We start from the raw sequence: 11164 nt of genomic DNA, 5'->3' as shown, positions 1-11164 counted from the left end.
GACCCTCATCCATTTACAGCCTCCCAGTGCCCTGTTCCCTCACAGTTTCCCCCAGTGCAGCCCGGCAGCAGCGCCACAGCCCCACGGGAGCTCCAGAGGAGCAGGATCAAGAGGCACGTGGGAGCCCTCAGCAACCCAGCCAGCACCACACGGGCACGAGGACACAGATGGCGGCGCTTCCTGGCTGAGACAGGGTTTGTGCCTTCAGCAGAACCACCAAAGGCCAAGGGTTTCTGGCCATTTTCCCTGCACCACTGCATGCCTGGGCAGCTTGCTGAGCTGTGATTCCCCAAGTGGAATCACATTTTCCCTGCTTCCTCTATGCCCTGTACACCATGGGCAGCAAGATAAAGGTCTTGGGAAGTGACTGCCTATTATAATATATACTATATTTATATCCTAAAAGAAAATGAAAAGAAGAAAAGAACAATATTTAAGAAACAAAAAAAAATCTCTGCTGGTTCAGGTGGCCCCAGCAGACAGAGCCTGCCGGGTCAGTTGCCAGCAGAGCTCCAGCAGCGCAGCCAGCTGAGGCCCAACAGACGAGGCCGTGTCCTCCATGCCCTGCGCAGCTGAACTTGCAGGTTCTCCAAGATGGAATATCGAGCCGTCTCTACTGCCTGGGTGATGTAAAATGTTTGAATTGCCAGGTTTCCGATGGCAGGGCTGGTGTCACAAACCACGTTCTTAAGGGCTGGAAGAGAGATGAACAGAGCCACGGTCAGATTCCCAGACCTGCGGAGGCCCACGGAGAGCCCCCGGCCAGGGCCATCCCAGCCGGCTCTTGCCATGGCCAGCAGGGAGCAGGGACCAAGGGGATCAGCCCGAAGCTGCTGGCCACGAATGCCCCACGTGAAACCTCGGAGTGATCCACCCACGCCGCCCCTCATCCGCACATTGAGCAGAGACCTTCGCAGACAGTCCAGGACTTGCAGCTCCACCCAGCAGCCCCGCTGACAGCCCGCTGCCCTCACTCACATTTGTAAATTAGCTGCAGGTCTTCTTTCTGCCGCCTCAGGAGCCGCCCGGCCATCCCTGGGAACACAGAGCCTGTCAGGGCCCCAGCGGCACAGCTCCCTGCCAGCGGCGCTGCCAGCCCTGTGCTCACACGCCCTCCCGCCCCGGCAGGGCTCAGCCCGGGCCCGTGCCGCATCCTGACTCAGCCCAAGGGCACGGCTGCCAGAGGCCGGCAGCAGCAGCCCCGAGGGCAGGCGGGGCTCCAGGGAGTGGGGCCCGGGTGCCGCTGCCGGGGCAGCAGTCGGGGCCGGGGCCGAGCTGTGGCGGGGCGGGGAGGGAGCCCGGGCTCGTGGCTCACCGATGAACCTGATGGCCGCCGCTCGCAGGGGCTCCTGTGGGCTCTGCAGGTACGGCAGGGCCCGACGCAGGTCCTCCGCCGCTCGGTTCCTGTCCTGTGCCAGCTGGAGAGAGCGGCAGGAGGGAGGGGTTGGCGCGGGCTCTGCCCCTCGGCCAGGCGCTGCCTGCCCGGCCAACCCTGAGGCCCGGCCAGCAGCCGCTGGCGCCGAGCTCTGCAAGGGGCAGAGGGCCGGCTGCTGCCCAGGGAGCCGCGGTGCCGCCCTGCCCTGCAGCCCCAGTGGATCGGGGCTCCATCGGAACCAGGCTCGGGACCACAGGAGCCTGAAGAAGAAGCCGTGCGGCCCCCGGGTGCAGCACTGGGCAGGGGCGCAGCTGCCAGCCCCACACACCGAGCGCTGGGGACAGGGGGCTTCTCCAGGCTGTAGCTGGGCCTTCCAAGCCGTCCTTACCAGGCACTCGGTGATCATCCACAGCTTCTTCTTTTTCACAGGTCTTTCAAGATCTCTCCTCTTCAGGAACTCGGCCGCACAAAGCAGCGTTGCCCAAGAAGCCTGGAGAGCAGCAGAGACCCGCAGATGGCCCCACAAGTCAGGACACAGGACCCGCCCGCATTCGTGTGCCAAGGCCAGGAGGAAGCTGCAGCCGGCAAGGTGCCAGGGCAGGAGGCGGCCGAGCCCCCTCCCCGGGTGACAGCAGCAGCCCAGGAATCCTCACCTCTGCCACCTGCTGGTTCTCGTCATGGCAGTGGAAGAAGAGAGGCAGCAGGCTGTGGTGCACGTGTGACTTCAGGGCCTTTTTTTCCTTTTCTGTTAGAAGAGTCATCAATGATCGGAAGAATAATATGGACACCAGCTGCACCTGGCTATTATTCTATATGAAAGGAAGGAAGGAAAAAAGACCTCAGCCCTGACTGCATGGGGCTCAGCAGGGCGCAGGCCTGAGAATCCCCAGGGCACCAAGTGTCTGGGCAGCAGCCAGTGGCCTCGGCTGGGAGCACAGAGCCTTACGTGGTCAAAGAGTGGCAGGAGCGCCTCAGCCAGCTGCAGGGCAATGGGGCTGGGTATCAGCATGTCCTTGTCCAAGACGATAAAGCTGAGCACCATGACTGTCATCCTGACTATCTCTCCATCTGCATCCCACAGGAAATCTACAAGACTTTCAGTCAGGCTCCGCATTTTTTCAGCCTGTGTGAAAGACAAGTCTGTGAAACGCCACCCTGCTGCCACAGGGCCAAGAGGCCAAAGGCCTGTCCCAAAGCACTCAGGAAGAAGCAGGAGGCAGGAGAGCTGGCAGCAGCTGCCTCGGGGCCCGAAGCCCAGCCGAGCCCAAGGGACTGCGTTTCCCGGCGCAGCTTCAGCCACTGCCCACTTCTCACCATCGAGGGATCGTCAATCAACTTGAAAAGGGCCCTGAGCGCCAGGTGACGCTTGTCCCTGCTCTCGCTCCGCAGGTGCCTTGAGAAGATTTCCAGGACTCTGTTAGCGCTGCGTTCGCTCAAGTCCAGGTAGTCCAGGATCTGAAAGGCACAGGGCAGTGACAGGGGAGGCAGCCGGCAGGAGCCCAGAAACAAGACAGGAAACAGGGCCCGGGCAGCAGCACAAGGCATGGGCACCGTCCCAGGCAGCTGCAGCTATGAGAGGGCAGAGAGGTGGCAGGCAGCTCTGCAGGGAGGCACTTTTGGCCATCAGGCTCACCTCCACAAGGAATGCCAGGGCAGGCAGATCCCAGCGTGCCTCCTGTGTGCTGAGCAGCTGGAGCAGGTAGGGAACGATGCGGGAACACAAGGGGATAGAGGCAGACGACATCTCCCTGCCAGGGTGAAAAAGTAGCCCAGACTGTGAGCTGGGAGGACAAACATCTCCCAGGACTGACTGACAGAGTTCACATCTTTGAGCACCATCCTGCAAGGATAGGGAACCTGGGCCCTTGGGGAGGTGACTCCTTGTGGGCACCCTCCTTTCCCAGCCTTTTCCAGTCTCCTTAGCCGTCCCTCGGTGACGAGGCCCTCTGGCCCACGACAGTGGGGACTGTGTTGGGCAACCTCAGCACGGGGCACAAATGCCAGAGGCAGTGGGGAGAAGGGGGTCTCACCTGGCCAGCAGACCCACGGCATAGTGGTGGGTGTCAGCAGAGAGCAGCTTGTCCCAGCCACGCTTGTGTTCCATTTCCACCACCACTTCCTCACGATGCATTTGGCACAGCAGGGACTTCAGGGCCTGCACTGCAAAGCTGTGTGCACAGCAAAGCCCAGGTCACGCTGGGAGCACTGGCTCGTGCCGTGGAGACATGGCAGGGACAGGAGGAGTGGGATAGAGCACCTGTTGGGGCTGATGGCAAGGCTGTGTTGCTCCTGGCATCCCTTCCAGAAGGCATTGAGATCCTCTGGCATCTCCAAAGTGCTGAAGAACACTTGGAAGAGCAGATGCACAAAGAGGCGGGGGAAATGCACCGTCACTACATGTGGGACGCAGGGCATCTGAAGGATCTTCCACATCAGCACAGTTGCCTGCAGAGGACAGAGAACCCTGAGACAGCGCTCAGTGCCGAGGTGTGCGGGTGGCAGGGCCTGAGTGTGGCAGGGAGCGGTCAGGGGAAACCCCTGGGGAGCTCCACGCCTGGTGCCCCTGAAGCTGCCCCTAGGCCAGGTTTCAGCCCAGTGCCTGAGGCAGGGAGATGCAGTTGGGGAAGGAGGAAACAGAGCTGCTGAAGAGGTGGCTTGCCATGGGCTGAGCAAAGGCCAGTTGCAGAAACTCACAGCCAGGGCAAAGACACCCGTGTTGTCTCCATCAGAGGTGCGCGTGCTGTGCTCTGGCCAGTTCCCCAGCACATCGAGGACTATCCGGTATGCCCGCTCCGCTGTCCTGGGCGAGCACAAGATGGTCTTCCACATGGTCATAGCAGCTCTGCGGGGCGACAGCTCTGTCTCACGGGGGTCTCAGACACATCCCCGTCGCCTGGGCAGCAGTGGGGGGGAGCTGAGCTTGCTGCCAGCTCTGCCTCTGCCTGCTGCCCCTCGCCAGCAGCAGCAGCCAGGCAGCCCAGCCCTGTGGGGACAGGGCCCTGAGGGCCATGGCATGGCAGCAGGCTCGGGGACCGATGTAGCAGGGCTGGGAAAGGTCCCAGGTAGACAGGACCCTGGAAGTCTCTGTTGGTCAGACACCTGGGCCAGGCTGTGCAGGCTGATGGGCTGAGGAGCCCTGAGCCCTCTGGGCACATGGGCCCCGTACCTGTCACACGTTGGGGCCACACGCAGGAGAGCAATGACCATGTCAGCGGGCTGTGCCTCGCTCAGATCCAGCAGGGTCCTGTTCAGCCTGTGCTCAGAGAACTGATTGGCCATGAGCCACTGGTGGATGTACCTCACCATGGCAGGCACCTGGAGAAAGCACAAGGGGAGACTTGGAAAGCTGCCACAGGGAGTCAGGAATGTCCCCAGCTTCCCCAGAGAAGTGCTTCACTTCTCAGTACGCTGCAATGGCCTCAAAGGCTTTGAGTGATCAGCAAGCGTGGCTTGGGAGGCCAAGCGATCCCTGGAGGATCAAACCCTGGCCACAGGCTGCTTACTTGCTTTTGACTGTAAAAACCCTCCTCTACAAGCATATCCAGCAGGGCAGCAGTGGCCTTGGTGTTGAAGATGTATGAATAAGGTCTGAGCCCAGTGGCCATGGCGCTGGTCCCTTCTTCCCGAATTCTCTTGATGAAGCTGCAAACCAGCTGTAGGAGAAGGGCAGGAGACAGAAACATCGGGGATGTTCCATGGAGTGCTCCAGGCGTGCTGCTGGGCTGAGCAGTGCCAGCAGGCCCAGCCCAGTTGGGGATGGCTGCAGGTACCTGCGCTGTTCTGCGGAAGAGGCCACCGCCAAGGTCCTGCTCTTGTGTCTGGGCCATGGCTGCATCTGGCAAAGAGCAGCCAGAGCTGAGGGGCTGCGGGAGAGGCCGGAGAACGCAGCCCAGCCCTGCGATCCCCAGGCAGGGACAGCCCCGCGGATGCCCCAGGGGATGGAGCATGGCCACTGCTGGGGGGGCAGCCCCAGCCCCTCTTTTATGCTGTCCATGGGTGTGTCTCCACAGGACAGGGTGGGATGGGATGAGATGGGATGCAATGGGATGGGATGGGGCCAAGATGGCCGCAGGCACCAGCCCTGTGGCCCAGCTCTGCCACTCACCCTCCTCCAGCGGCCGGAACTGCTGCACCTCTTCGGTCTCTGGTGCTGGGGCAGCTCCAGGGCCTTCTTCCTCTTCCTCCTCCTCCTCCTGCACCCAGGCCAGCTTGGGCACTCTTGGGGGTTGCTGCTCCATATCATCTTCAACACTCTCCCATCCTTTCCATAGGAACAGCACCAGGGGATGGCATGGCATGCAATGGGATGGGGCCAAGCTGGCAACAGGCGCTAGCCCTAAGGCCGAGCTCTGCAACTCACCCTCCTGTGGTGCCTGGAACTCCTGCACCTCTTCAGTCTCCTGTGCCAGGACAGCTCCAGGGCCTTCTCCTTCCTCCTCCTCAACCCAGGCCAACTTGGGCACTCTTGGGGGTCGCTGCTCCATGGCAGGGACTGGATTTATAGCTACTTGCAGGAGAGATGGCTCGGAAAAGCTCCGAGTCAGCAAGTCCTGCAGTCGTGCCTGGAAGGCACCTGCAAGACTCAAGTCCGGGCAAGACGGCAGGACAGCGAGTCCTGCACTTGTGTCTTGAGGGCTCCTGCCACAAGGACAGGAGGCTCCTCGTCAAGGTTTGAGGTCTGGTCTCAAGGGCAGTGACTGCAGGGATGGGCGACACCTCGGAAAAGCTCCGGGTCACCAAATCCCACGGTCTGCCTTGAGAGAACCTTGAGAAGCCTCGGCAAGGCCACAGGTCAGCAAGTGCTGCAGTCGTGCCTGGAAGGCACCTGCAAGACTCAAGTCCTGGCAAGACGGCAGGACAGCAAGTCCTGCACTTGTGTCTTGAGGGCTCCTGCCACAAGGACAGGAGGCTCCTCGTCAAGATTTGAGGTCTGGTCTCAAGGGCAGTGACTGCAGGGATGGGCGACACCTCGGAAAAGCCCCGGGTCACCAAGTCCCACGGTCTGCCCTTGACAGAACCTTAAGAAAGAAGCCTCGGCAAGGCCACAGGTCAGCAAGCCCTGTGGTCTGGCCTCGAGGTCACCTGTTGGAATAACGCTTCGGAAAAGCTCCGGGTCCGACACAAACGAGTGTGCTGTGCGGGGGCTCCTCACAGCACCGCTCTGACGCGTCCTGTCCCGTCGCGTGCACCGAGCACTGTGGCGTGGTCCTGTCACCGCCAGCTCCTATGCCACCACATGTCACAAAGGGCCCTCTGACACCCTGTCCCTTTCCATCCCATGGTGACCATATGTCACAAAGGGCCCTCACGCACCCTGCCAGCTGCCCTGGTTCCCCCTGCCCCCATCCCCCCAAAAATGGCCCAGGTTGGGAGGAATCTCTTGCCCAAAGGGTCTAAGACAGCCCAACAGGATCTTTAGGAATGCCTCAAACCATCAGCCAACGCTGCCCTGCTCTGCAGGCTCAGGGCAGCAGAAGGAGCCCCCAGGGCTGCCGACGCAGCCGCAGCAGGAAGGGCACAGGGCCTTGCACAGAAGCTGGCACGGCCTCCTTGGGACACGTCCCAGCTGGTGGCCATTCTAAACCTGCAGGTGTGACACAGACAAGGAACGTGTGGGCCAGGGCACGAATGCTGCTCTGAGCCCTGGGGCCCCGGCCAGCACTGAAATCAGCAGGTGTGGCAGAGTCCCCGCCAAGGCAGACCTGCCACCCCACCCGAGCCCTGGCAGTGCTGGCACTCGTCTCCTGCCCCAGAGACCTGTACCCCTGGGGGGCTTCTGTGCCAGAGGGCAGCCAAAGCCCACATCTTTTTAGAATTTTTCCAAAGCCTGCCGACTGTTTTCAAGGTTTTCTTCCTATTTTCTCCCTAGTGCACAATCTCCAGAAATTGTGCTTTTCCATCCTTTTGCATTTATTAAATTGACCTGCAATGACCAATCAATCAAAATCCTGGGAAAACTTGAACTTCAGGTTGAACCCGGGCAAAATATTTATCTCCCACACTTGAAGCCATGAATTGCCAAGTACTGTCCCCGCTGTCACACCCTGTCCCCTGTAGGTATGCTGATGCCATTTCAAAGGGGTTGCCAATGAAAACCAGTTTGAAGATTTTTGTAGTTTCCACATTGGCATTCAAATCCTTGACTAGAAAAATCACATGTCAAAATTTCTAGGATTCTTCCATACCAAAGCTGTCATCTTCACCCTGGATTTTAGAGTGTCTGAACAGTCACACAAGGTTTTAGTTTTAGACACTACAGAAGAAGTCTTTGCTGTTGGGCTATACCATGACATCAGCATATAGTCCTGATGATTCCTTTAGGCAGGAGCAGCAAACACAAGAATGAGCCAAACAAGCTATTCCTGTGTTCTCATGTCCTGCACAGCAGTAACTTGGAATTCAAGAATGGATTCAGGAAGCAATGGGTGCACAGGGAGCCACAAAGACTTTGGGATGCTGAAATGGACCAGCCTGGTGCCTGTGCCTGGGCTGCACTGGGCTGAGCTCCAACTGGACGATCTAACAATGGCTGAATGGACACACCGTGGGCCACAGGAGACTCCTGCTCCCAGTTCTGTGAGCTACAATATTCATTTGTGATTCACCAGATGATTTTTTCATCTTTGCTTGAAATCCAGGAGAGGAAAAGGTCAACATGGAGAAGTGTTCTTCCAATTCTAGTGACAGTTGTGTCTGCACACCACCTGTGCCCATGGCAGGGTGGTTGGAAGTGGATGATGTTTATGATACTTTGCAACACAAAATGTTCTGAGATTCTGTGATTCTCCAAGTGGAGTGGAAAACTAAGCCATGTAAGTCCCTGCTTTTTTTCAGTGCATGCTGTTTACTCCTTTGTTCCAAGCAAGTCCAGGATTTTGTTTCATGTGTCTTTAAGGTGCCTGGACAGAAGAGAGGGAGGGCAGCTGCAGCACAGGGCTCATGTCCCATCAGAGTCTCTTACTCTCTCTCTCACGATGGCGCTGATGCCGCTGCCTTGGGACACCTGAGTGTGGAAGGCGAGCCCGCCCTCAAGCACGGCCATCCAAGTCAGTCAGGGGCACAGGCTGCAGCTGAAGCTGTCAAGCGTTGCTGTGAGGCTGGCAAATGAAGAGAAAGCCATTGTGGCCAATTCTGCTGAAGCCTTCTGCCAAACCAAAGGCAACTGTGCCCACAGCCTCCCCCGGTTTGGCACCCGGCTGCTGCGGACGCCTCACTGTGCAGGTGCCGACATTGGGGCTGCTGCTGTTCCTGTGCACACTCTGCTGCTGTTCCTGTGCACACTCTGCTGCTGTTCCTGTGCACACTCTGCTGCTGTTTCTGTGGGCTCCTGAGTCGCTTCAGCAGCAGCGACTGGGCAGCCCTGCTGGAGGAGACATCACCACCCTCCCCTTGGTGGCAGCAGCTCTGCGGACCCCGAGCTCTGTGTCAGGGGAGCCTCAGTCACAGCACCGTGTCCTGGGCAGCCGCGAGGGCCCGGGCTGGCGGCCAGCCCTGCCTCTGCCCACTGCCCCTTATCGCAGGCACCCAGTGGCCATGGGCCGGCAGCACCCCCCTGCCCTGCATGTCCCCAGCCAGCCCAGCCTGGGCACACCTTGGGCTGTCCGCACCCTCCTGGAGGGGTGTTGTCCCAGCCTCGAGGGCTTCTGCTGCAGGCCTGGGAGACATTCTGGGGAAGTGCCAGGTCGGCCGGCTGTCAGGAAAAAGGTGGCTGCCCGGGGGCTGCTTATGCCCTCTGACACCCAATTCCTCAGGTCTTCCCACCGGTCCGGCCTTTCAGGGGCCTCCTGTCCCCTTTGGAGCCTCCAGCCTCCACACATGCCCCTCACGCCTTCCCACGCTTTTGTCCCGCCTGGGCCTCCACAGACCCTCATCCATTTAGAGCCTCCCAGTGCCCTGTTCCCTCACAGTCTCCCCCAGTGCAGCCCGGCAGCAGCGCCACAGCCCCACAGGAGCTCCAGAGGAGCAGGATCAAGAGGCACGTGGGAGCCCTCAGCAACCCAGCCAGCACCACACGGGCACGAGGACACAGATGGCGGCGCTTCCTGGCTGAGACAGGGTTTGTGCCTTCAGCAGAACCACCAAAGGCCAAGGGTTTCTGGCCATTTTCCCTGCACCACTGCATGCCTGGGCAGCTTGCTGAGCTGTGATTCCCCAAGTGGAATCACATTTTCCCTGCTTCCTCTATGCCCTGTACACCATGGGCAGCAAGATAAAGGTCTTGGGAAGTGACTGCCTATTATAATATATACTATATTTATATCCTAAAAGAAAATGAAAAGAAGAAAAGAACAATATTTAAGAAACAAAAAAAAATCTCTGCTGGTTCAGGTGGCCCCAGCAGACAGAGCCTGCCGGGTCAGTTGCCAGCAGAGCTCCAGCAGCGCAGCCAGCTGAGGCCCAACAGACGAGGCCGTGTCCTCCATGCCCTGCGCAGCTGAACTTGCAGGTTCTCCAAGATGGAATATCGAGCCGTCTCTACTGCCTGGGTGATGTAAAATGTTTGAATTGCCAGGTTTCCGATGGCAGGGCTGGTGTCACAAACCACGTTCTTAAGGGCTGGAAGAGAGATGAACAGAGCCACGGTCAGATTCCCAGACCTGCGGAGGCCCACGGAGAGCCCCCGGCCAGGGCCATCCCAGCCGGCTCTTGCCATGGCCAGCAGGGAGCAGGGACCAAGGGGATCAGCCCGAAGCTGCTGGCCACGAATGCCCCACGTGAAACCTCGGAGTGATCCACCCACGCCGCCCCTCATCCGCACATTGAGCAGAGACCTTCGCAGACAGTCCAGGACTTGCAGCTCCACCCAGCAGCCCCGCTGACAGCCCGCTGCCCTCACTCACATTTGTAAATTAGCTGCAGGTCTTCTTTCTGCCGCCTCAGGAGCCGCCCGGCCATCCCTGGGAACACAGAGCCTGTCAGGGCCCCAGCGGCACAGCTCCCTGCCAGCGGCGCTGCCAGCCCTGTGGCCACACGCCCTCCCGCCCCGGCAGGGCTCAGCCCGGGCCCGTGCCGCATCCTGACTCAGCCCAAGGGCACGGCTGCCAGAGGCCGGCAGCAGCAGCCCCGAGGGGAGGCAGGGCTCCAGGGAGTGGGGCCCGGGTGCCGCTGCCGGGGCAGCAGTCGGGGCCGGGGCCGAGCTGTGGCGGGGCGGGGAGGGAGTCCGGGCTCGTGGCTCACCGATGAACCTGATGGCCGCCGCTCGCAGGGGCTCCTGTGGGCTCTGCAGGTACGGCAGGGCCCGGCGCAGGTCCTCCACCGCTCGGTTCCTGTCCTGTGCCAGCTGGAGAGAGCGGCAGGAGGGAGGGGTTGGCGCGGGCTCTGCCCCTCGGCCAGGCGCTACCTGCAGCCAGCCCCAGCCTCTCGTGCCCGGCCAGCCCTGAGGCCCGGCCAGCAGCCGCTGGTGCCGAGCTCTGGAAGGGGCAGAGGGTTGGCTGCTGTCCAGGGAGCCGCGGAGCCATCTCGCCCCACAGCCCCGCTGGGCCGGGGCTCCATCGGCTAGTTCTGCTAGTATAAAAGTCTTGGAGCTAACCCTTAGCAATCCATAAGTGACCTAAAATTCTATTGAGAATGACCAGATACAACAAGTAACAAATGGAAAGCCCCTGACATAATATATTGGATTTGTGAGCCAAGAGTGTATAGGGAATTACCTCAGAAGTGGAAAAGATCCCGTACCTTAGGAGTTATACAACCCTCCTTCTTCGTTATACTGAGGTCCAGGAGGAATATGTTATCTTTTGAATCACTTCATAAGGCTCCAAGCAGTAGTTAAAGTCATTTTAAACCATA

At 59.8% G+C, this 11164-nt stretch overlaps 2 protein-coding genes across 3 annotated transcripts; one reads left to right on the top strand and one right to left on the bottom strand.

Annotated features, from left to right (window-relative positions):
- Positions 1 to 368: 368 nt before the first annotated feature.
- LOC147645651 (maestro heat-like repeat-containing protein family member 7) lies at positions 369 to 6619 on the bottom strand. 2 transcript variants are annotated; one of them, XM_086874382.1, is made up of 16 exons: positions 5736 to 6619; positions 5481 to 5636; positions 5146 to 5210; positions 4879 to 5028; positions 4542 to 4690; positions 4070 to 4217; positions 3633 to 3820; positions 3406 to 3543; positions 3009 to 3123; positions 2690 to 2830; positions 2322 to 2498; positions 2029 to 2184; positions 1764 to 1865; positions 1316 to 1418; positions 979 to 1035; positions 369 to 694 (listed from the first exon to the last, which is right to left on the bottom strand). In XM_086874382.1, exons 1-16 carry the CDS (start codon positions 5857 to 5859, stop codon positions 495 to 497), a joined length of 2169 nt encoding a protein of 722 aa, XP_086730508.1. In that variant the 5' UTR covers positions 5860 to 6619; the 3' UTR covers positions 369 to 494. The 2 variants fall into 2 exon arrangements, with proteins under 2 accessions (XP_086730508.1, XP_086730507.1); XM_086874381.1 differs by having other exon boundaries at positions 3633 to 4217; positions 5736 to 6577.
- A 94-nt stretch (positions 6620 to 6713) lies between these two features.
- Positions 6714 to 9688, top strand: LOC147645650 (uncharacterized). Its single transcript, XM_086874384.1, has 2 exons — positions 6714 to 8187; positions 8271 to 9688. The coding sequence occupies exon 2, from the start codon at positions 8480 to 8482 to the stop codon at positions 9602 to 9604; it is 1125 nt and encodes a 374-aa protein (XP_086730510.1). The 5' UTR covers positions 6714 to 8187; positions 8271 to 8479; the 3' UTR covers positions 9605 to 9688.
- The last annotated feature ends 1476 nt before the right edge of the window (positions 9689 to 11164 follow it).

The sequence above is a fragment of the Cyanistes caeruleus genome, unplaced genomic scaffold, assembly GCF_971803275.1.
Source record: "Cyanistes caeruleus unplaced genomic scaffold, bCyaCae1.hap1.1 HAP1_SCAFFOLD_204, whole genome shotgun sequence".
In the NCBI taxonomy this organism is placed as follows: domain Eukaryota; kingdom Metazoa; phylum Chordata; class Aves; order Passeriformes; family Paridae; genus Cyanistes; species Cyanistes caeruleus.
The sequence above is the reverse complement of the archived record's forward strand: the minus strand, read 5'-3'. Positions and strand labels throughout refer to the sequence as shown.